The sequence below is a fragment of the Artemia franciscana genome, chromosome 16 (assembly GCF_032884065.1).
Source record: "Artemia franciscana chromosome 16, ASM3288406v1, whole genome shotgun sequence".
Lineage (NCBI taxonomy): Eukaryota > Metazoa > Arthropoda > Branchiopoda > Anostraca > Artemiidae > Artemia > Artemia franciscana.
Genome location: NC_088878.1, coordinates 19,844,393 through 19,868,621, shown reverse-complemented (window position 1 = coordinate 19,868,621; position 24,229 = coordinate 19,844,393). Strand labels below are relative to the sequence as shown.

The window sequence follows — 24,229 nt, the reverse complement described above, 5'->3', positions numbered from 1 at the left end:
TTTTTTTTTTACTTATGTCCTGGTCATCATTTATATTCCCTGTGTCCCGGTCGTCATTTGTGTCCCGGTGCTTTGTCGATGGTGATTGCTAATCGAACATTCCTTGTGTCCCGGTCGCTTTCTCTTTGAGTGTCCCGGTCGTCATTTATATTCCCTATGTCCCGGTGTCCCGGTCGTCATTTGTGTCCCGATGTCCCGGTCTGTAATTTCGTCAATCAACAAACATGACATCAGTCGACACACAAACATGACGTCAGTCGACACGCACACACACACACAGACAACTTATTTTTATATATATAGATAGTCATATCGAAAACAGCCTTAATGTCTCGAATTTTGAGCATATACTCCAAATTACCAACAACAAAAAATCCCTTCGCTTGTTTCACCCATTTGGTTCGTAGGCTCAGTTGAGATGACGGAGGTGACACAAAGCTGCCGAAGCTGTTTTTTTAATAAAATATTTTTATTTACGTCCTTCCGTTATATTTGCTTGCTAAGGTCACTTTATTCACTCCCTACCCCTACAAACTTGTTTTCACCACGTTTTGCTTCAGGTGCTTTGGTTTTGCTTTGACTTTTTCTCTGGTTAATGTTTTCATTTTCGTAGAGTCTTTATCCACCTTAAAATTAATTTTGTTAGAATTAATTTTGAATTTTGAAATTAATAAAAATTAATTTTGTTAGAATTCTCTTTAGTAGCTTGGAAAATTAAACGTATTATTCAATACAAAGGAAAATATGAAAACCCTTGCAATTGGCCGTTTGGTAGGTCTTTCTTAACATAATTAGGAAGTTACTGTAACTCTAAAGGAAATCGTTTTTAGGAGTTTCCATAGTAGCGTAGCAAAAGTGTAAAACCAATTAAAAAGCTCGGTTAGCTCAGAGGGTAGAGAGTAAGGCTCTCAATCTTATGGTCAAGGGTTTGACCCAGCTTTAGGCTTTTGCCCCTTCAGTGAAAATTGAAACATTGTGAATAAATAATTTTTGAGTAACATTTGTATATATAGAGGAAAATTGATTGTGAATACTTTTACAAGTGCAGTTAAAAATTTGATTAACGGGAATAGTTTTTCTTCCAGTTGCTTTCTCGATGTTTGTACATAAATTTTAATCTACACACTCTAACCTTAGAGTCCAATTTTATTTCAGAAAATATGTAAATAAGTGGAAATCGAACTCTTGCTGTTGAGTTGAGGGATGAATGTATATGGGAGCTAAATAAAAAACTACTTTAGCAGGTAATGTCAAAATCACAAATATATCCTAGGGTCCCAATTTCTTAAGAAACAGGAGGGTTGCTTGGACATCCGTCTGCAAACCCGAAACGGAAAAAAAGATATTTTTACTTTACGAATAACCCATCTACCGTCCCCCAATTAGCCCACTCTGGTAAGGTCAAGCCAAAATGTAGCGTAATGACTAGAAAAGTTCATGGATTGTACTCGACTTTTCACCCTTGGGTAAGTCATGGTTAGTAAACAACAGAAAGATGTTACGGCTCTTACCTGTATTGAATTACTAGTAATATCCTCTGTCGATACTGATCGAGCCGAGAGACATCCAACAGTTAGTCTATCTACTTCAAGCTCACTAAGTCTCATTTTTTGAGGTAGGTCTACCTGGATGGGAGGAATTTCTGGAACATTTATAGGTATACTTAATGGAAAACGAATATCAGAATTCTGAATGTTCGATTGAATACCAACAGCCTCCTCAGTTTTGAAGTTTTCAACTCGTTCTGAATCTTGAGAAGGTCGGCTCATCATATTGACAAGTGGTTCAAATTCAATAGAAGGTTCAGTTTGGATTGATATTGACACCTCATCGATGGGGGTGAAGCTCTCTTTTTGCGTTGTTCTAGGACTGATGAGTATTATTTTGTCTTCTATTCCCTTGTTAATATGTGTTTCCAGGTTGTTTTCGACTTCATTCATTATTTCATGCAACTGTTGGCCTTTTTCTCTGCTTGAATTATAGGCCAAGGAAGAATAAGAATCAGGGTCTAAATCAATAGGGTCTGACCGAATATCTGAATATTCAAAAACTGGGCTAGTTAAATTTGAATTTATTGTGGGTTGTCCAAAAATATTTTTTGTAACTTCTGATTCCACATTTTCTACAGGAAAGCTTGACGTACTTTCAGTACTTTCCCCGTTCAAAATTAACTTTCTGTCAGGTTCAACTGAAGGTAGTGTTTGCTGTTCAATAATAACACCATAATCTTCTGTAGATGGTATACCAACAGCCTTAGATGGTTTTTGATTGGAGTATTTTACATCCATGGTGATACAATTATCACATGGTGAAACTCCATGGGTACTGAAAGTATCCCTTTTTCCATATTCCGATTTTTCTGCTTGTGACCTGTCCTGTGCTAATTCGCTAACAGGTATAGTAGAACAAGAGAGAGAGAAGCTAAATTTACCAGTTTGTACATTTTCAGCATTTTCCTGATTCCATTCATTGGAAATTATTGTGGACATTGGACAGGGTCTAATGTTTCTATTCTGGTCATCCTCGGAAACTAAAGCAATATCACTTGCCGAGTCACGATCACTCCCATTGTCAAACCCTATTTTTTCCCGTTTCTTCTTCGACCTTGGGAGAGGTGGAAGAGGTCTTTTATTCATTCGATCCACAATTTCCCGTGACTGCAGCTCCTCAATGTGATCATTTTCGCATGGATTTGAAGTTGATTGCTTTTTCTCTTCAGACGATCTGCGACGAGGTCGCTCTGGCCTGAGAGTACAAAAAGAAGATTCAAATTGAGAATCAGTAGGTTTTGTATGTTTCCTTCTTCTTGGTACTGTGCAGTATATTTCTGTCACAGGGCGGCGAGATGGGCATATAGGGTATTCGTACTGTTCACTTTGATCATCTGGGACTGGTGGGGGTGGACGTGGAGGCTTCTTTTTCTTTTGTTGTCCTACTTTTGTTATTACTGCATAACCATATCCATCATCAACTGCTGAGACAGGATTTTTAACTTCAGTCCATTTTACTCTGTTAGTCTGAGAGGATTCATCACCTTCAGGAACAACCCTTAAGTCTTCAGGGCTTAAGCAGGGCACTTTCTCTAAACTTTCCTTTTTGTGAATTGCACAATGGTCTCGGTCATTATCTGTGTCAAACAAGGATTTAGATACATCTGACTTTTCTTTAATATTTTCGGAAAGCTGCTTTTCGGACGACTCCGTAGGCTTTTCACCTGTGCTCTTTGAAGATTGGCTACCTTTTCTTCTTCTTGGTAGAGTAGCAGGCTTTCCCTTATTTTCTTGTAGAGAGTCATTTAAAATTGTTTTTGATGCATCAAGTTGTATAGATTCATTTGGGTCTTTTATTTCTCGTAGTTGTTTCGTTGATTTGTTTGCTTCATTTTCGGGCTTAATTTTGTTTTTCCGTTTTTGTCGGGGAAAGGTACTAATGCTTGCAATATTTTCCTCATTTTCTCTGGCCGTTTTGGACACATTCTTTTTTCTTCTGGGAAATGTGGTTATTGACTGAGCAATACTTGCACTATCCAAAGTATTTAAGTGACTATGATATGGTTCTTTCGGAATTCTGACTTTTTTTCGGGGCAAGGTAGAAGGAGCCTCTTCAGAAAGAGCATTATTTGAATTCAGGACATTTGGTAAGTCTCTTGAAAAGCTTTTCCTTTTTCTTAATGGTATGTTTTGATAAATATCAGTTGTCGTTGACATAAAAGCAGTTTTCTTCTTTGCTCTGGATCTTGATGGTCTTCCGGGATTTATGGTTCGAATGTTGTAGTCTTCTTCAGAATGCATGGCAGCTTTTATCTTTTCATTGAATGTCTCGATATCAACATCAATTGTTTTAGGGATTGAGTAATGTGAAACATCAACCGGAAATGAATTTTTCATTTCTAACGGTGTTTTAACTCGGCAATTTTCGTCCGAAAGAGTCCTTGATTTCTTACTTCGTATGGGTCTTAGTGTCTTTTGAGTTTCTTCATTTATTGAATAGCACTCACCACTTTCTATTACATCAGGTGGACCATCTGTTGAGATAATCTTGGGGTGTCTTTCTGGATGTGATAAAGATTGAGAAAGGATTCCCTTGTCAGAAGTTTCCTCTTCTAAATTTTCTTTCACAACAGTATTTGTTATTTGAGGCTCCATAGTTGTATCGTCATTGCCATGCCCAATGGTGACTGCAATTTGAGAGATTTTTGATAGCAACTTTGATTTCCTCACGGGCTTTTCAATTGTTTCATTTCTTTGAGGTACATCTTTTAAGTCTCCCTTTGAAAATTTTCCTTCTTTGGCCATTGAATTTTGACTATTTTCCAAAATCTGTTGAGTTTCTTTCGTTTCAAAATCAACAGCAGCAAGACTTGTGTCTTCATTATTCATTTTTTCACCACATCTTTTATCTACTACAGCTTCTTTGGGCTCTATTATTTCTTCATTATGCTCACCTTGGTCGGCTAGTAGTGATTCTTCTAAACAAAGCTCTGGATCATAATTAAGATAATCTGAGTTACTTAGTGCCCGATTAACTGGTGGGTCCACTATAGTTTGGCTCCGTTGGAAATAATTACTAAAATCTTCAGATGTGTCAGAAATTTCAAAAGTTAGATTTTTAACTGGTTGATTTGACTTTGGAGTAGAATAGACGACATCACATGAAAAAGAAGGCACTTCATGTGCATCTATATCTTTTTGGCAATTGGTTTCCGATATAAGGTTGTCTAATGGGCTTTCGACATCAAAGATTGCACTTGAAGTGCCTTCAAGACTATCTTCAGCGTCTAATGTTGGTATTTTATCAGGTTTTTTCTGCATCTTCAATTTTAACTTTTCGCCAGTAGTTTTTATTACCTCTTTACTTTTCACGGCAGTGTTTTGCAATAAACTTTTTGACTTGTTTATTGCAGTTTTTGATCTATTAGCTGTTGCTGCAAAAGCATCTTTAGACTTAGTTGCAGCGGTTTTCAAAGCGTCTCCTGATTTAGCAGTCGTGTTATTCCACATACATTTTCCCTTACTCAAAACACCTGCAGCTTTTGGCTTGTTCAATATCTTCCGTTCTATTTGCTCAAGATCATTACCTACTCCCTTTTGTTTTTCTTCTTCCTCAAACTCTTCAACTGTAGAAATCTCGTCAGCATATTTAGAAATCCCTTTGTCTACCACTTCTTCATCCTCCTGTTTGCTCCCAAAGTTTTCTCCAGGTACGTGTAATGCTGCTTTTCCTAATCCATAAACCTTAGGAATTTGATCTTCACTTTCATAAGTTGTCATTTGGAACGGTACCAATGAAGGATGTGCAATTGGCTCATATCCATCTTCCACATCAATTTCCATCTTTGACTGGATTTTTTCCTTTCCATGTGTCAAGCTTGAGAATCTCTTTTTAACTCGACTAAAACCTTCCCCTATTCTCTGTCGAATAGGGCTTGGACTTTGGGTCCTTTTCAGTTTTGGGGGCTTAAGTTTTTTCATAGTCTCTGCATTGACTTTCTGAACACTGCGTTTAATACTACTGAAACCATCAAGAGTTGGAACCGAAATACTCCTCATTGCTTCTTTGACGTTATTTCCGAATCTACGCTTTTTTTCTGGCTCTACCTGATCTTTGTCTTCTCTAACTGACTCAGTTGAATATATAGCCAATTTTTCACTTGTCGGATTTTCTGCTTTGTTAGTTTTGGCAAACATTTGATCAAAAGGGTCGGATACAATTTCTTCTGGTTGGATTTCTTGTGGGTAGTGGTCATTATAGCTGCTAAACTGATTTCTGTCAATATTCCTTAAAGTCTGTTCAACTAACTCTAATTCATCTGAGTCCTCTAGTTTGATTCGTTCAGATTCTTTTTGGAGGTACTGCAGAATATTTTCTGGCAGACTATCATCATCTTGCCTATTTAACAAGTAAGCTTTAACAAACTCTGGAAGCTCTTCAGAGAAAGAGTCTTCCAGCTTCGTAACATCTTCCTCGTCATCTTTTTTTTCTCGCTGCTCTTGCTCTTCCTTTTGAAGTTTTACAACTCTGTCCTGTAGATATTCAAGAATATGTTCTGGCAAGCTATCGTCGTCGGTTCGTTGAGATAAATAAGCTATAACGTAGTCAGGGAGCTCCTCTTCTGACGGAAGATCTTCAATGAATGCTTGGACTTGTTGCTGCACTGTTTGATCATTTCCTTCAGCACCTTCCGTTTTGGAAATTTGCTCAGATAATAGTGCCTCTCCTAAAATTAAAAACATAATTTTTAGTTCTAACACATATTTGGTAGACAAGGAATAGCAAATAAATCAGCCTATTAGTGCTTTTCTCTTATAAATCTCATGAGGAAAAAGAAACACTTAGGTTATGTGTACTTAACATCATTTAAAATAAAACTTTTTGTGTAAATGTAATCGATTTAATACAATGTAATATAATAAAATATATTTAATATTTTGCTTTTTTAAATGATCCCTTATAGAATTAATTTAATAAATGTTATGAAATAATGAAAATTAATAGCAATATTAAAACCTAAAGGCGAGTAAATACATAAAGTCAGTTAATAAACCAAAACAAAAGCTTGACCCAGTCAAGCTTAAAATGAACAGATGTTGCTATAAACAGGACAGGCAAAGAGCCAGAATCTCATTTGTGCCTTAATTATCCTTGGTGATCGCCGCTGACGCGCCGGTGAGTAGGGAGGTCGCACTGGTTGCGTTGAAGGGTTTGGGCGTGAGCCTGCCTGGAGCAGCCAGTGGCGCAAATCTTGGTAGTAGTAGCAAATACTTGAGAGAGATCCTTGAGGCCTGACGTGGGGAAGGGCTCCATGTGAACAATGGTTGGACATGGGTCAGTCGGTCCTAAGCCCAACCTGAAATGGTAGCACAAGACGAGCGTATGATAATTTGAGAAAAAACTTCCAGGAACAGTTGAATACTAAACTTGAGAGTATAAAATTTAACAATGTAGAAGATGGATGGAATAATTTTAAAAAAAACAATTTGTGAAGTTGCTGATGGTGTCTTCGGGAAGAGTGCTAAGACTGCAACTAGGAAATGTTAATGAAAAAGCTTTAGGTTTAATGGAGAGTAGAAGGGGTTTGTACGAGAATTATCTGAGTGATAGGTCGTATTAAAACAAAAGGAATACAAAGAAAGTGGAGAACGCATTAAAATATGAACTAAGAAGATGTGAAGTGGAGGCCATGGATAAAATTGACGAGGATCTGGAAGATGCGGCTAGACGGCATAATAGTAAGATATTATGCTGGCATTTTAATAAATTGAAAGGGCGTAGTCAATCCGGACTAGTCCCAGTTAAAGATAGAAATAGGGCCACTATTAGTGATAAGGAAAAAAATAAAGAAAGGCGGGTGGAACACTTTGAGAATGTGCTAAACCAAGATACAGTTACAGGAAATGATACAGTTACAGCTTGAAAATTAATGTGAAGAAGACTAAGTCACTAAGGCTAGGAATCAGTGAAGATTAAAAGGTGACGTTGGGTAACGAAAAGATTGATCAGGTTGGCAGCTTCACTTACCTTAGTAGTATTATTAGTAAAGACGGTGGGATCACTGAAGATGTTTAAAGTAGAATTGCTAAGGCTCAGGGTGTTTTTTCACAGTTAAAAAAAGTTTGGAAGAATATAAAGATAAGTATGCAAACCAAGATTAGAATATTGGAAGCTAAAGTGATAACAGAGGTCAAATAATGGCTCTGAAGGATAGGCGCTCTGAAAAGCAGATGAGAATCTACTAGATGTTTTCCAGAGAAATTGCCTACGAATTGTTCTGGGTACCCGGAGGAATGACCGTATTTCAAACAGTAGGTTGTACGAAAAATGTTGTTCAATCCTGCTTTCTAGGGCTATAATGAAAGAAAGGTTTAGATGGTTAGGCTACGTTTTGCGGATGAGGGATGACAGATTGCCAAAGATTGTCCTTTTTGGCCAACCGTCTGGGGCTACACGGAAAGTAGGTCGTCCTTGTCTGGGTTGGGAGGATGTCGTCAATAAAGATTTAAAGGAAATGGGAAACATATCACCAGAAATAAGAGTGGGGCTAAGTCCTATAATGCCATTTGCGCTTAATGAAAAGCGATTTGTATCTCAAGGTGTACGTTTTCAATTTTAAAATAAGTAGTTACGGGTCAATCTATTTAAACATACCCGTAGCCACTACTATTATCTTCCTTTAATGATTTAAGATGACGAAGAAGTGTAACGGTGACCCCCTCAGGGCAATGTGCAGATACGTGTTACGAAATAGGGAGTGTTTTCTTCAAGATGCAGGTGTTAACTATGCAATAGGGAATGTTTTCTAAAGGATACATTTGTTAATAACATAGAAGCCTTTGAGGGCCAGGGAAAAACCTTCAGGGGCTAGCCAAATCAGGATTTCTTTGGTTGCTATTTAATAGGGTTTGTTTAGTTATGAGAATGTTACATAATAGAGAGTGTTTTTCTTTGGTTATTCAACCTGCGAGGCCCAGGAAAAAAACCTTCAGGGCCCCAAAAGTAAGGATATAGTCCAAATCGATCATAATCCCAATATTTTCATGCTTCATACACACATAGCCATTCCGTGTCAGTAAACAAAGGACTTCCCGCCATTTTCTAGGGCCAAAACTGTTATAGACTTTAGATGTCTAATGAATTTTCAAGGAATAAAGGTTTGTTGGTAAACAAAAGATGTCCTGCTCTTTCCAGGAAACAGAAGCGTCACGTAATCCGCTGTTCCTCTAGCAGAACTGGGTAATTTTCTATTGTTCCTTCTCGTTTTTGTTAGAAGAAGTCTATAACTTTATTCAACAAACTTATTTTCATATTTATCCTCAAAGGTCAGGAAAACATACGGCTATTCATCTTATATTTAAGGAGATACTAAGATTTTAAGGCACAAGCTATCAGAAAAACAAAATTAACTTTATTAAAGGAATGTTTGATGACGGGTTTGGCACATGGAGCTACTAGAAACAAAGTTAAGGGATGGGGCATGTTAAAATTAGACTCAAGCTATCCAGAAAAATAAAAGTTTTTCTGTTAGTTACAAGAATTTTGATGACAAGCTTGGTGTATAGAGGCTACTAGAAGTAAATTTAAGGAAGATCAATAATTTTGAACCCATTAACGTCATGAAAAACAAAAATTTTATTTACGTTCTGACCAATGTAACCCACCCACAAAAATGCAAGAACAAGCGAAAATTTGGCCCCTACTATGGTCACTGCAAGACCAACAGTCCTCATGTATGGCAAGAATGCTGGCCCTTCCATGACCCCGCAGCAAAACAGGGAGAATGCGGGCCCTTCTGCCCTCGGCTAGCAAGATGGTTGCAGTCACTGGGCCTTCAAGACCTGCACTCCCCATATAAGGTGAGAGTGCTCCTGTTTCATCCCTCCAGCATGAGTAGATCGTCATGCACAATGAGTAAAAACGTGAGTAAAATTAAACATGAGTAAAACTGAAGTGAGTAAAATTATTGATAGTTTTCGTAAAGGTTGTTTTTTCTGTATGGGAAAATAAGTAGGATTCTGTTGGTTCTATAAATAATCCATGCTTTCTGCCTAATAAAGGCTTTGAGAGATTTTTCGCCAGGCTTTAACAGTAAAAACTAAATTTTTACGTGAGATAAATTTCACAATATACTAGAACATTGATGCGAACCCCTATATTTAAAAAGTAACACATTCTTTTAAGTTTACTATAGGGGCCTTCTCAATTGTTTTTGAGAGAGGTTAAAGACCCTCTCGGCCTCCTAAAAAATAAATAGATATAAATAAAATATTCTTTTCCGACTATAAAAGGGACAGTTGAGGCCCCTATCCGTTAGTTCTGAAGGGTTTGAGGAGCCACTGACCCTTAGACTAATATACTTTTTTTTGCATACTAACATAAGCTTTTCATCTAAAAAACAGAAGTGTTTCAAAGGAATAACAACTGTCATTCTTTTTTCAGGCCCCGATGAGGATTTTCATCAAATAATAGACGATCTGCTCGCCGACCTAATTGGAGCCCTGACAATGCACGCCAACACACCTCCTGTATGTATTTTTAAGACTCTTTACAACACTATAATAGCTGAAACTTAAAAGGGGGAAACTTACCCAAATTTATGTGGTAATTTCTGACTTTTAAATTTTCAACAGGTAGTGACGGGTGTATGGACCCAAAGGGTCACTTTGGGAGCCTATGTACGATATACTTTTTGATCACTAAACCCTTAGGTGGTAGCTTAGTCTCATTACATCTGGAGGATAACATTGCCCCCTAAAAAAATTCTCAGACTAATATTCTCTTTCAGCCTAACATAAATTCTTTCTCGGGATGAAATCAAGAGTGTTTCAATGGGGCTAATAAGCTTTTATTATTTTTAGGTTCACATACCAGCATCTGGTTCGGTTCACATCCAACAAAAACATTAATGAGCACCAATACGAACAACATTAACAAAAAAATGAAACGAAATGAAACAAAAAAGTGGGAAAAAGAAAACCAGGTTAGGTTAGGTTAAGAAAGAGATAATAAGAAAGATAGGAAAAGAGAAATAAGAAGAGAAATAAAGGGAGAAAAAAAATTATACTTAAAAAAACAAGTCAATAAGCCATCCCATTTAAATTATTTACTTATTTTCTTCCCAGAAGATGGTTCTTCAGTCTACTCTTAAACTGGCTAACATTTTCAGATAACCTTATATTCATTGGTAAAAAATTCCACACTACTGGTCCAGCAAACTTGGGACCAAAACTTCCCCTCTGAGAGCTGCAGTATATATTCGGTGGAGAATACAACTGAATATATTCAGTGGTTAAACTACCATTGGTGCTAGTAACGTTTGCACGGAGTTTGTTTTTCATCAATTCATGTTTAATTTTCTTGCTGATTATCTCCACTAGTGCCCTCTATTTTACTTGCAGTTTCATCGTCTATTACGACATTATTTTTACATAGTTTGCAGTTTCGGCACCTAGACAAGATATGTTACAAGACACTGTTAGATAAGTACGCTCTTCTTCTTTTTACCTTTTGTCTGAATGGTAACAGTAGGAGGAGAGTTGTACCATCAGCAGTAAGAAGTTGACCTTCGTGATCAGCTAGAAGTCTTATGTTTGCGTTTTCTTTCAACACTAACTTTCATGGAAATACCACTCTCGCATATCTACCTCTATAACACTTGAATTTTTTTTAGTAATCCAAAGAAACTTAACTCCATACTGTCATGACCTTGCACGAATACATATCCAATAAGATCCCCATTAGCACTTGTTTCATAATTCAAATATTACGCTTTGTCAGGATTCATTCTTGCGATAACTTTATCATGAATACAGGGTTTCTTGAAATGTTTCATCTTCACTTTAAAAAAATAAGATGTAGGTGTTTATCTTTCTGCTACATAAATAATACTGAAGCAAATCGTAAGATCCAGAAAGTCACACAATATTACGTCTTTCTCAACTTCAAATATGTAGCGTGCACCTGCGTCTTGCCCTGATGGGGTTGCCGTTAAACCTCTATGTCATCTTAAATGATTAAAGGAAGAAAAGAGTAGTGGCATGGGCATCCTTAAATAGATTGACCCATCACTATTAAAATTAAATAAAAAAAACTTTTTTTAACGGAAAATAAGGAGCGGCATTAAAACTTCAAACGAACAGAATTACTTCGTATATGAAAGGGGCTGCTTCCTCATCAACGCCCCACTCTTTACGCTAAAGTTTGACCCTTTCTCCTAACTCTACTTTTTGAAGCAGTAAAAAACTTTAACGTAAAGAGCGGGGCGTTGATGAAGCAGCAGCCCCTTTCATATACGAAGTAATTTCTTTTCGTTTTAAGTTTTAATGCCGCTCCTTACTTTCCGTTAAAAAACTTTTTTTCTTGTTTAATTTCTGAACGTTTTTGAATCAGTGCATGTTTTGATTTTGGCTCTCCGTAGATGAATAATTAAAATAAAAATTGCATATTTATTTTTTGGCTAAATAGCTTTCTCATAGTTTTGATCGAATGATTTTGAGGAAAAAAGGAGCGGGGGAGGAGGCCTAGATGCCCTCCGATTTTTTGGCTACTTAAAAACGCAACTAGAACTTTTAATTTTTACAAAAAAAAAAATATTAGTAAAAGGTATACGTAACTTACAAATTAGCTTACGTAACGAACTTCTGTATTCTCATGTTTTTATTACGTATATGAGGGGATTCACCCCCACGTCAGTACCTCGCTCTTTACGCTAAAGCTTAAATTTTGTCCCAATTTCTTAAGAATGACCTCTGAATCACAAAAGCCGTAGAATAAATAGTTGAAATTACTAAAAATACTTTAGCGTAAAGAGTGGGATATTAGGAGGAGGTGAGCCCAGCATATGCGTAATAATTTCTGTTCGTTTTATGTTTTAATGCTTCTCCTTACTTTCAGCTGAAAACATATTTTCATATCTATTTTTTCATTGTTTTTTAATAATGGTAGAAAATCCTGCGCTCCCTTCATGAAAATTTCTTCCCCCATGACAAATTCCTCCAAGGAAAGCTCCCCCACTATATCCCCCTTCCCCCCTACCTAAAAATCCGCCTGAAAACGTATGTACACTTCCAAAAAACCATTACGATATGTAAGCACTGGTCAAAGTTTGTAACGTGTAGCCCCTCCCACGGGGACTGTGGGAGAGTAAGTCGTCCCCAAAGACATATTAATAAGGTTTTTCTACTACGTGGAATAAAATGGCTATCTCAGAATTTTAATCTGGCGACTTTAGAGGAAAATAATTAGCGTGGGAGGGGGCCTAGGTACCCTCCAATGTTTTGGCCACTTAAAAAGGGCACTAGAACTTTTCATTTCCGTTAGAATGAGCCCTCTTGCAAGATTTTAGGGCCACTGTGTCGATACGATCACCCCTGGGGAAAAAACAAAAAAAAAAACAAACAAACAAACAAAAATAAACACGCATCCGTGATCTGCCTTCTGGCAAAAAATACAAAATTCCACATTTTTGCAGATAGGGGCTTGAAACTTCTACAGTATGGTTCTCTGATACGTTGAATCTGATGCTGTGATTTTCGTCAAGACTCTATGACTTTAAGGGGTTGTTTACCCCTATTTCCTAAAATAAGGCAATTTTTTCAGGCTCGTAACTTTTGATGGGTAAGACTAAACGGGATGATACTTGTATATTTAAAATCAGCATTAAAATTTAATTCTTTTTATGTAGCTATTGGTATCAAAATTCCGTTTTTTAGAGTTTTGGTTACTATTGAGCCGGGTCGCTCCTTACTACAGTTCGTTACCACGAACTGTTTGATATAAAAATATAAAATACAAAGAGAAAATTCACTATCATAATCAAGTTTAAGTAAAAGACGGCACAATTCTTAAAATAACTATGTAAGTAGTTTTCAATTTGATGTTGCAATTTTAAAAGTCCTCTTTTTGTCACATTTTCTGCTTGATTGCGTTGAATTCAAAAATAAGGGAAACTGATACCTAAATAAGACTTTCGAAGGGAACATCCGAAATTTTTAACTTAATATATCGTGTTTGTTGAGGTAATATTTGAAATAGCTTATCAATTCACCAGTTGGTTTTTTATACCTTTGAATGTAAATCTTTTAAAGGAAGTTTTTACATCGCTAGTAAATTTCATGCCAATCTGCAGAAAAGCAAATGTCACGAATTGCTAGAACTAAAAAATTCGAAGTTTGGTGTTCTTGCTTTTGTCCACTTGGTCGACCTAAATACCCTAAAAGTTCCAAGCTGTAGAAAAATAATTGAAGCCGGAGCCTGTTATTAGGAGGCTCGTGCACCAATTATAATCTTTTTTTCTTCAAGCTATGTTTCTCTTTGCTCAGGAGATAAGCATGCAAGTTTCAAGCCGTTCGAAAAAAACGGTCCTTTTTCTGACCGTGTTTTTGGAAGGTCCGTGTCCCTTACCCAAGATTGCTTATCTATTAGAGTTCCCTTGTTCCGAGGACTTACAGATTTAAATTTCAAATTCTTTGGAAACGAAGAGTTGTCCAATCTATTTTCAGACTCTTGGACACACTTCATTCCCTGTGAAAAAAAAGGATAAGAGGAAACAGCAGTGGAAACGATCCACTAAAATTTTAAGTATATTAGTACATATGTTTTTTTTTCAGGCCAGTACTTAGGGGTTTTTACCCTTTAACTAAACTGTTCTTTTTTTACATTAGGATCCCCTCCGTCCGGCAACTAAAGGATATAGTTTTTTAGCCATTCAAAAGATAAGTGTTTTCCCTTTGTAGGGCCCAATTTTGAGACGAATCAAAGTACATTCTATTTTTTTTAATTTGAAATTAGGAGATTTAAAGTTTTGCCCAGAGATTTTTTTTTCTGCATTGGGATTTAAGAGATTTAAACTTTGGCCTAGAGATTCGACAAAGGAAAACTCAAAATGATCGGGTATAAACGTTTTTTTGTGCTTTTTTTCGGGGACTGATTCCACCACTATAGCTTTTTTTTATTTGAGTCCCTTTGACCCGTGGAAGTTGTTCATGAAATTTTTTTTAGCTTTTAAGCTTTTCTTGACTCCAAAACATGAGGATATAAGTTTCAAGCCGATCAAAAAGTAAATATATTTTTTTCCATTTCCGTGCTCTAGTTTTTGGGGAGTCGATACTTTTTTCTAGTTTTTTTTTGGGGGGGAGGGTTTCTAGTCCACCTTGTCAAGCGACTTAAGATTACGAGTTTTAATATAATCAAGCCCTGAGGATTATGGCTAAAAGTCCCAAAATGATCAGAGATATTCATTTTTCTGCCCCATTTCCAGCCCCCCTTAAATTCCCACCGTATTAACGAAAATGGGTGATTTGCTTGGCCTATGAAATGACCCCTAGAAGTTTTCATCCAACCAGTCGTTCAAGATAAAAATATTTCCATGTTTTTCTACTAACGACAAGGTCTGTTTATAACCAATAACGAGTTTGCACAATTTGGTGCCCTTGCCGCTGGAACTGCGTGGGTTCCCTTAAGCATATTTATTGAGTTTTTTCAAAAAAAAATGAGGAAAATCACAATCTAGAAATTATATGCAATTCCAAATTTTATTTGTTGCCAAAAAAACATCATACGTTCCAATAGAGCCAGATTCATTTTCATTCTCAATTCAAAGATCCCGCATTTACCGAATAATAGTTTAAAATTTTACAAGCTTTGTAGACCTTACATAGAATAATTGAACAAAAGAAGACGGGATAGTCAGTTATTTCATCATACATTATCTATGACGATCCTTACCTAGAATACTTCAAAAATAGCGACGAAGACCACACTGCCTTTCCATAATAAACAAATACAACGTAGAGACAATAGGGAAAATTTCAAGACAGTGGAAATTATTTCTGTAGATATTTCTATATATAGTTTCTCTCTTATTCTTGTATTGTGCTGAATACGGCTCTGGACATAGGGCCGAAATATCTACAGAAATAATTTCCACTGTCTTGAAATTTTCCCTATTGTCTCTACGTTGTATTTGTTTATTAGAACACTTCAGTACTCTATACTTTCGCACTAGACATTTTTCCCTACAACACACACGGAAAAGGGAAATTCGACATACTTTATTTTCATATAGATTCCATATATATATTAGGCTATACTTAACAGTGATTAAAATAGATAAATACGAGAGACCTTGATTTTCTTTATCTTGTAAATGTTGCTTCTACAGTTTTGGCATGTACTTTTTCTGTTGTAATTTTCGTTTTCATGACCTTAGTGTTTCAAATAACGTGGTTTATGCCAATTTTATAGTTAAACGAGCCAAGTTCATAAACACGGTTATGAGCACGGTTATCTAGGTTAGTGGGCCTTTTTAAAAGCTAACAAACAAGTATTGGTCCAATAAGAGAGTCATACTTATTCCTGCCGTTTACCCGTGCCATTTAACGAAATACTTGGAAAACTATAGGTTCTATGACTATCTTAGTTCTATGACTATCTACCTTAGCTCTTCTGCCCTAGGAATGACGCAAGAACGTATAATAGATAGACTTATCTATTAACAAATAAACTAACATCATTTTCTATACAATCCTGATAAGGGGTTAATACCAGATTTGCCTCTCACTCATTCGAACTATTCGTCTTGACTTTTTCTACAATTAGGCATAGCTTGATGCCATGGCTGCCTTGATGCCTTGTTTGTTGGATAAGTGTACTGGATTGATAAGAAAAACACTTTTCCTAGCCTCAGCCCCTTACACCAGTGCTCTACATGGTTCAGACAAATGCCTCATACTCTCAAATGATAAGATGGGCCAATCAGATAATTTCTTCCTTTTTATTCCCTTTTTTTCAGCGCGTTCCACTTAAAGTGTAATTTTTTATTCACTTTGAAGCGGCGTTCCACGAAAATAATTTCTTAGACACTACCCTCCATATTCAATTAGACAAAATGGAGATATTGCAAAGCAGGTGGAAATTATTATTTCGACTCTATACCCGGAATCTTCATCAACACACAAAAGAACGACTAAAGAATGAGCTAAAACAAACACGTAAAATGGTGATAAAAAAAACAGGAATGATACGCAAAAACGAAATGAAAAACAAAAATATTAGTAAATATAAAAAAATATCCTCATTTCCTTCAAAGATATTTTAATTGAGAGCGTGTATCCCAAAAAGCCGGTCTCTCAAACTATCAATTAAGAAAGAATAAAAATTATGCGAGCACAGAGAAAAATCAAAAGATGAAACAGACCAGAAAATGAATAATATGTCTTTACTATTTATTCTGTGTTATCACGAAAATTGAAAAAAGAATAAATGAAAAATAATATAAAAATTGCTTGTAAATCCCAATAAACCGCAAGATCTTAGAAAAGAAGTATTACCGAAGAAAATACAACGTGGTACGTATGCCAAACCTTGATCCTGTATATGGTATGTTGTCAGAACACAACAAAATAAAATTTGGGAATAGGCAACATGCTTCAGCTAGATTAACAAAAGAAAATATACACATAATTTTTGAAATATAATACTATTAAAACTCTGTCGACCTGTACTTGACTTTAATTCCTTTATGGTGAGGCATACGTAAGTTTTTTTAAGTAAAAAAACTGTTGCATTTTACTATTTCCCAATATCATAAGATAAATCAAGATAGCAGACATTATTTATTTTGAATTATGGTTTATTAAAAGATACACTTTATTGGAATTTGTTAAGGTATGAATTTTCTTTTGGTTTTCATTTTATTTTTGTTGAGCGTTTGTTCTTTTTGCATTTTTTTTCTTACATTTAGGCCAAGTTTTCAGCTATTTTGTCTCTCGTTGATAAAGCTTTTTAGATGGGAAGCCGATATCAGCGGGCTTTTATTATTTGTACTTTTTTTCATTTTTTCTCGGTTTTATTGAAAATGAAACCCGTTTTTCAGTATTTTCATCTCGTTTTCTTTATAAGTTAGGGTCTAATCTGATCAGACACATAAGTACAAGGGTTTGTCTAGCCTCTGTTTATTTACCATAGTTTCTTATTATTCTAATTTTGTGCAATTTTTACAAACAAAATTTACCTTTGTACCTGATTCCAAGCTATATTTTAAAGTAACGAAGTTTATGCGGAGGTCAAGGAGAACTGGAAAAAAAATTATCTAAAAATTGGGTTGGGTTATATATATATGTATATATATATATATATATATATATATATATATATATATATATATATATATATATATATATATATATATATATATATATATATATATATATATATATATATATATATATTTATATATATATATATACATATATATATATATATATATATATATATATATATATATATATATATATATATATATATATTGTCTCAGATTTAGCATTTATAGTCTATTAATTACTTCAAACTCTTATATCTACGTCCCTACTATCACAATCAATAAATAACGAACTGATTAAAGTACAGAGATAGTTTTACTTCATTTATCCTCTCCAACAAGGAGCCGGCGAATAGGATCCCTGTTTATTCCAGGAGCCTGTGCCAAGCTTTACTAATTGCTTGGCATTTCCTCCTGCAAATCTTGGCAACTTTTGAAGCTATCATTCGTGTGGCAATGACAGAAGAAAACATAAAACGGAATGTTCAGTAGAAAATCTTCGATAGCAAGAAGTAATCTTGGTTGATGGCTTTTTTCTTTTCCTTCGTGGTTTGGTATTGACACGAGCCGATAAGGAAAATATCCGTTTTAGGAATAATCCGTTTCTGCTTTACACTTTTACAGCTATAAATCTACAATCTTGTAAAACAAGGAAAGTCACATTTACGTATGGGTAGCACTAATCCGTCTCCTTTTTGCTTCTTTTCTTCCGAAGGGGTTATGATGTCAAACGGATAGTCTTACACAAATTAACAAGAAATGATATAGGCTACAATTTAATCTTAACTGTCACGCATTTTTTGTCACCAGGCACCAATCGTGGCATAATTATTTTCCAGGTGGCATTGAGGCATTGATAAATGCATCTTGCGAGTGTAGCTCTTGGAATAGAGTGGAACAGAGAGCTAGTTAGCTCATCTTAGCGAAGATTCTATTAAGAAAATTGCAGATATAAACATGAGCTCGATTAGATGCATGGATGAAGACCCAGATGAGGAAGTTCTGATGGAGCTAAAACTTTATACCTTTCTGAAGTCGATGAGAGACGTGTAAGGGATCATTTTAAAGTAAATGCTGACTCACGAAATATTTTTTTGGAACAGGTAGTTCCATGTTTGAGTATCACCTGGTATTGAAAAATGCCTCTTCAGGTGTTGACAATGGGCAAGGTTAGAAAACCGTTTAGTCCTTGTTAAGAAAGGTATTATTCAAGGGATTTGGTGAAATAAATACTAACACGGAACTTGTAAATGAAGCGTCACATAATGGAGTATGACACAGAATTCAGACTTAATAACTTATTATTCTTATATACTCTTTGATGCATATTCACGCGCAAATTGGTAGGGGACTGAAACCTCTCATTGCCTCTTCTTTTCATAGAGAAGAATTGTAAAAGAACACTGGATATAGGTACACATATAACTAAAATTGGGTTATTACTGCTTTAATCCTCAGTAAAGGATTTTTCATAAACGCTAATGCTGGATCACTATATTATTTGTAATATAGGAGAGTTAGATTCGTGAATAGTAGCTGAGAGACATAACTTACACAAATAGTGAAAAAAACTCCCATCTTGTGATCAAAATAGGTTTAAGTCTAGTTCATTGAATTTTGTTTTCTTCTCGGATATATTTCGATGATAGTATACAGTTGACCGTGCAGATTCCTTTAATATTAAAAGAATTTAATTCAACTATAATGGCCGACTGGTGTTAATTCGTGAAAATAGCGTAATGTTTTAACACCCGTCATACTGACCTTTTTGCATCATTGCCTAGGCTAAACAAATGGCTTCTTTTCCTTTTTACTTTTGCAAAATTATTCTATTACAAAAGAAAAACTAAAACCAGCAAAATAACAGAAAAAGAAGTTTTTGTGACGGAAATAAAGAAGAAAAATGAAATTAAACATTATGCCGAACTAGCACTTTAACATTTTGACTAGTATATGAAAGCTATAATAGTGTAACATTGAAAATGCTAACTTCTCTATCGTGGAAGAAAAAACGCACTATGTCAATACTTTGTGACAACATATGTTAAAGTGAGACAGCCTATTTTGATTATGGTAATCTCTTTAGAAAGAAAATTTGGGATTAGCGTAGATGACGGTATTCAAAATATTAAACATTCTCAGACTGCAGTAGAAAGTTCATACAGACTCCTGGAATGAGCACAAGGACACTTAGAAGCGGATTCCCATTGCTAATTATTACGTTTTACAAGAGTCAGGCAAACCCATGATTTGAGCTTTACATGTTTAATACTTGACTAATTCATAAAACAGACCAGATGGCTCACATATCTATCCAGATAAAGAAAGAAATACGTGAGGGGCCTTAAAGACAAAGAGCATGCATGCCAACTGCAGAACCTGAATATACCAGCTCCTGTATACCATCAACAAAGAGTGGATACGATTATGATTCCTAAGTTACTCTGGACTTACAAGAAAAAGATAGTCCAACTAATGTCAGACCAATTGTCTAATACCAGAAGTCATTCACCTAAAATGCCCCAAGCCGTTTTATATGCTTGTTGAATGATCTAAGCTTAAAGACAGTGAGCTCGCCCAACATTAATAGCTTCAAAGGCTATCGAAAAAGACTTGTCTGTCGAATCATGGCTCGTAAAATGGAAATGTCGTCAACTCCGTCATTAGGGACTAGCATTGACTGGATTTTTCCAAATCGCTAACAAGTGCAATTTCAGGCAATAATACCAATTGTAAAAAAGAAGCAATAGAGGTGCTTGATGAAATAGAAACATATAATTCTTTATAGTGTTCTTTATTGTAAACAATAAAGTGTTTTTAGATATTTTGTATAAGGTTTTGTTTTGCTTATTTAGTACGACTCCTACAAAATCAACCCAGTCCAATGAATGGTCTCTTATTGATTTAATCATGCGTCATGATCATTTTGTAGATAAATCTAAATTGGAACTATCCTGGTAGTTTGAGCCTAAGCTAACTTCCTGACTTAAAATCATGACATAAAATTATATTATAGTTGTATTTGACCCCTTTCATTTGCACGACATAGTCTGCTCATTATATGTGTTAATGATGTTCTTTACTTTCATTTGAAAACGAAAGCTGCTTTTTTACTTTCATTTCCTTTTCTATTTTAATCGAACGACGGATAAACTACTTTTTAAGAATTGACATTTAAACAATTTGTATTTCAACAGGAACACATCTGTGTATCTTAAAGGCTATCCTGAAAGCGTTTAAAATCCCATTGGCCCTTGAAATTTTACTAAAGCAAGACTTAACTAATGCTAATTTCAGCCAATCATATTTTTCACTGAGCTTTCTAAAAATTCCAATTGGCTGAAATCAGCGCTATTTAAATATTGGTAACAGTAAAACCTCACTGGGAATAGGCCTTTAGAAAGAATATATGAGGTAAGCTGGTCATTGCAGGTATTCTATTTACCGATTACCTTTCCATGGTTTTGTAAAAATTTTAGACATATTTGTCAAACAGTTCGTGGTAACGAATTTTAGTAAGGAGCGAACCGGCTCAATAGTAACCAAAACTCTAAAATTGGAATTTTCATACCAATAGCTACATCAAAAGAATCGCATTTTAATGCTGATTTTAAATATATAAGTTTCATCCAGTTTAGTCTTACCCATCAAAAGTTACGGGCCTAAAAAAAATTGCCTTATTTTAGAAAATAGGGGTAAACAACCCCTTAAAGTCATAGAGTCTTGACGAAAATCCCACCATTAGATTCAGCGTATCAGAGAACCGCATTGTAGAAGTTTCAAGCTCCTATCTACAAAAGTGTAGAATTTTGTATTTTTTGCCAGATGGCGGATCACGGATGCGTGTTTATTTGTTTGTTTGTTTGTTTTTTTTTTTTTTTGTTGTTTTTTCCAGGGGTGATCGTATCGACCCAGTGGTCCTAGAATCTTGCAAGAGGGCTCATTCTAACGGAAATGAAAAGTTCTAGTGCCATTTTTAAGTGACCAAAAAATTGGAGGGCACCTAGGCCCCTCCCACGCTAATTATTTTCCCAAAGTCACCAGATCAAAATTTTGAGATAGCCATTTTATTCAGCGTAGTCAAAAAGCATTATAACTATGTCTTTAGGACGACTTACTCCCCCAGAGTCCTCGTGGGAGAGGCCACAAGTTACAAACTTTGACAAGTGCTTACATATAGTAATGGTTATTTGGAAGTGTACAGACGTTTTCAGGGGGATTTTTATGCTGGAGGGGGGGTTGAAAAGAGGGGATATGTTGGGGGAACTTTCCTTGGAGGAATTCGTCATGGGGGAATAAAATTTTCATGAAGGGAGCGCAGGATTTTCTAGCATCATTGAAAAAAAAAACAATGAAAAATAAATATGCAAAAGTTTTTTCAACTGAAAGTAAGGAGAAGCATTAAAACTTAAAACGAACAGAAATTATTACGCATATGATGGGCTCACCTCCTCCTAATATCTCGTTCTTTACGCTAAAGTATTTTTAGTAATTTCGACTATTTATTCTACGGCTTTTGTGATTCAGGGGTCATTCTTAAGAAATTGGGACAAAATTTAAGCTTTAGTGTAAAGAGCGAAGTACTGACAAGAGGGTGAACCCTCTTCATATAAGTAATAAGAACATGAGAATACAGAAGTTCGTTATGTAAGCTAATTTGTAAGTTACGTATATCTTTTACTAATAAAAACATTCGTAGAAAATTAAAAGTTTTAGTTGCCTTTTTGAGTATTCAAAAAATCGGACGACAACTAGGCCTCCTCCTCCACCCTTTTTTTCTCAAAATCATTCGATCAAAACTATGAGAAAGCAATTTAGCCAAAAAAAAAAAAAAAATGCAAATTTCGTTTTAATTATTCATCTGCGGAGAGCCCAAATCAAAACATGCATTGATTCAAAAACGTTCATAAATTAAATAAAAAAAACAAGTTTTTTAACGGAAAGTAAGGAGCGACATTAAACTTAAAACGTACAGAAATTACTTCGTATGTGAATGGGGCTGCTTCCTCATCAACGCCCCACTCTTTACGCTAAAGTTTTTACTGTTTTAAAAAACAGAGTTAAGAGAATGAGTCAAACTTTAGCGTAAAGAGCGGGCGTTGATGAGGAAGCAGCCCCTTTCATATACGAAGTAATTTCTGTTCGTTTTAAGTTTTAATGTCGCTCCTTACTTCCCGTTAAAAAAACTTGTTTTTGTTTTTTATTTAATTCCATAAAGGGTTAATGGAAATTAAATAGAACAGTTTGAATAAAGAATGCATCCTTTTTTGGAAGTGTTTCCCACTTCATTTAAAATGAAAAAGAAAACGGGCTATCAAATTCTGATAGGTTGCTTTGAGCTTGATAAGTTTCACCTTTCTGAAATCACCAGATACAGCAAATTGTTTTAATGTATTTGATGCTCTTTCTTTGAAGATTTAAATTGGTCGGAACTGGTTACTGTTAAGGTAAAACCTCTCATTACTGTTAATGGTGTAAACTTTATCATTTAGTGTTCAATTTACCTAGTTCTTTTTCTACAGTTTTCGGGACCCGGTGCTGTACTTGATAAATTAGGGAAATAATGGGCTCACATTTTCAATGGAAATGATTACCTTCTAGTTAAAGGTTAACCAAGTACAGCTTATTACCGTGTCCATTTTCTATCAGAATACCCTATGACTGAGCCCCTTGGGGTCAGGGTGGTTGTATTTGCGGTAGTTTTACTGAAAAGTCACAAAAGTCACAACGATTGTTACAAAGGATGTTTTAAAGTTGCTAAGCTTTAATTTTATATTTTAAGCACATTTGACCCAACTCCAAAGAAATGTATCAGTCGGAAAAAAAATAAGCTGTAAAACTTCTGACTACACCTCAGTAAAGTAGAAACAAAAACACACCAAACCAAAAAAAAACACAAAAAAATCAACATCAACAAAACACAAAAATGTAGTAAAAGAAACCGACCACACACGGGGAAATGCAGTATTTCGCACCACTAGAAACTTTGTCAAGAAAATCGAGAAGAGAATGTTGCTGCTACTTTGATTTATTTTTACAAGTTTTTAAATTGTGTCTGTTTTGATAAAATTAAACTACATCCAAAATGTGACACCCTACATGTTTTAATTTACTCATACTTACCGTGTCTTTGCTTGGAATTGTTTTGGAGAGCCTATTGCATTTAGTCTGGTTGAATGAATTAGAAGAAATGGTCAAAACAGGTAAATTAAGTCACAAATATGGGAGCTCTGGGAATACTATAACATTTAAAATTGTGCCGACTGAGGAAGGGTCCAGAGCCCTTTTATATGGGCACGTGTCTGGCCTCTTTTAGTAAACGGTGTGGGATTCAATCTTGATATCAAGGAGGCAAACTGGCATTCAGGAATTACTTGAAAACTTCATATTCCAGGTTGTGGGGGTGGGGCAGGTGAGCTCATCATAGTAGACACAAAAAATCGAATTGTAAGAAAATAAAAGGATTATATTGGAATAATAACAAAAACTATGTGAGTGTTTGGATGGGGGTATAGTCTAGATGCCGTTTACCTATCCCCCCCCCCCTATACATGACTATCAAGCCCTCAATTTGAATCTTCCGGCACATAAGTGAAGTAGCAAGTCCAGGTTTACAATCAAATAAAAGGTTATAGT

At 35.4% G+C, this 24,229-nt stretch overlaps 1 protein-coding gene across 3 annotated transcripts in view; it reads right to left on the bottom strand.

Annotated features, from left to right (window-relative positions):
• Window positions 1-24,229, bottom strand: part of LOC136037184 (uncharacterized) — a 78,876-nt gene that overhangs the window by 2,185 nt on the left and 52,462 nt on the right. For all 3 annotated transcript variants that reach the window (XM_065719740.1, XM_065719739.1, XM_065719741.1), the window contains one exon: window positions 1,512-6,217. In XM_065719740.1, the coding sequence (XP_065575812.1) occupies window positions 1,512-6,217 (4,706 nt within the window). The remainder of the gene's footprint in view (window positions 1-1,511; window positions 6,218-24,229) is intronic.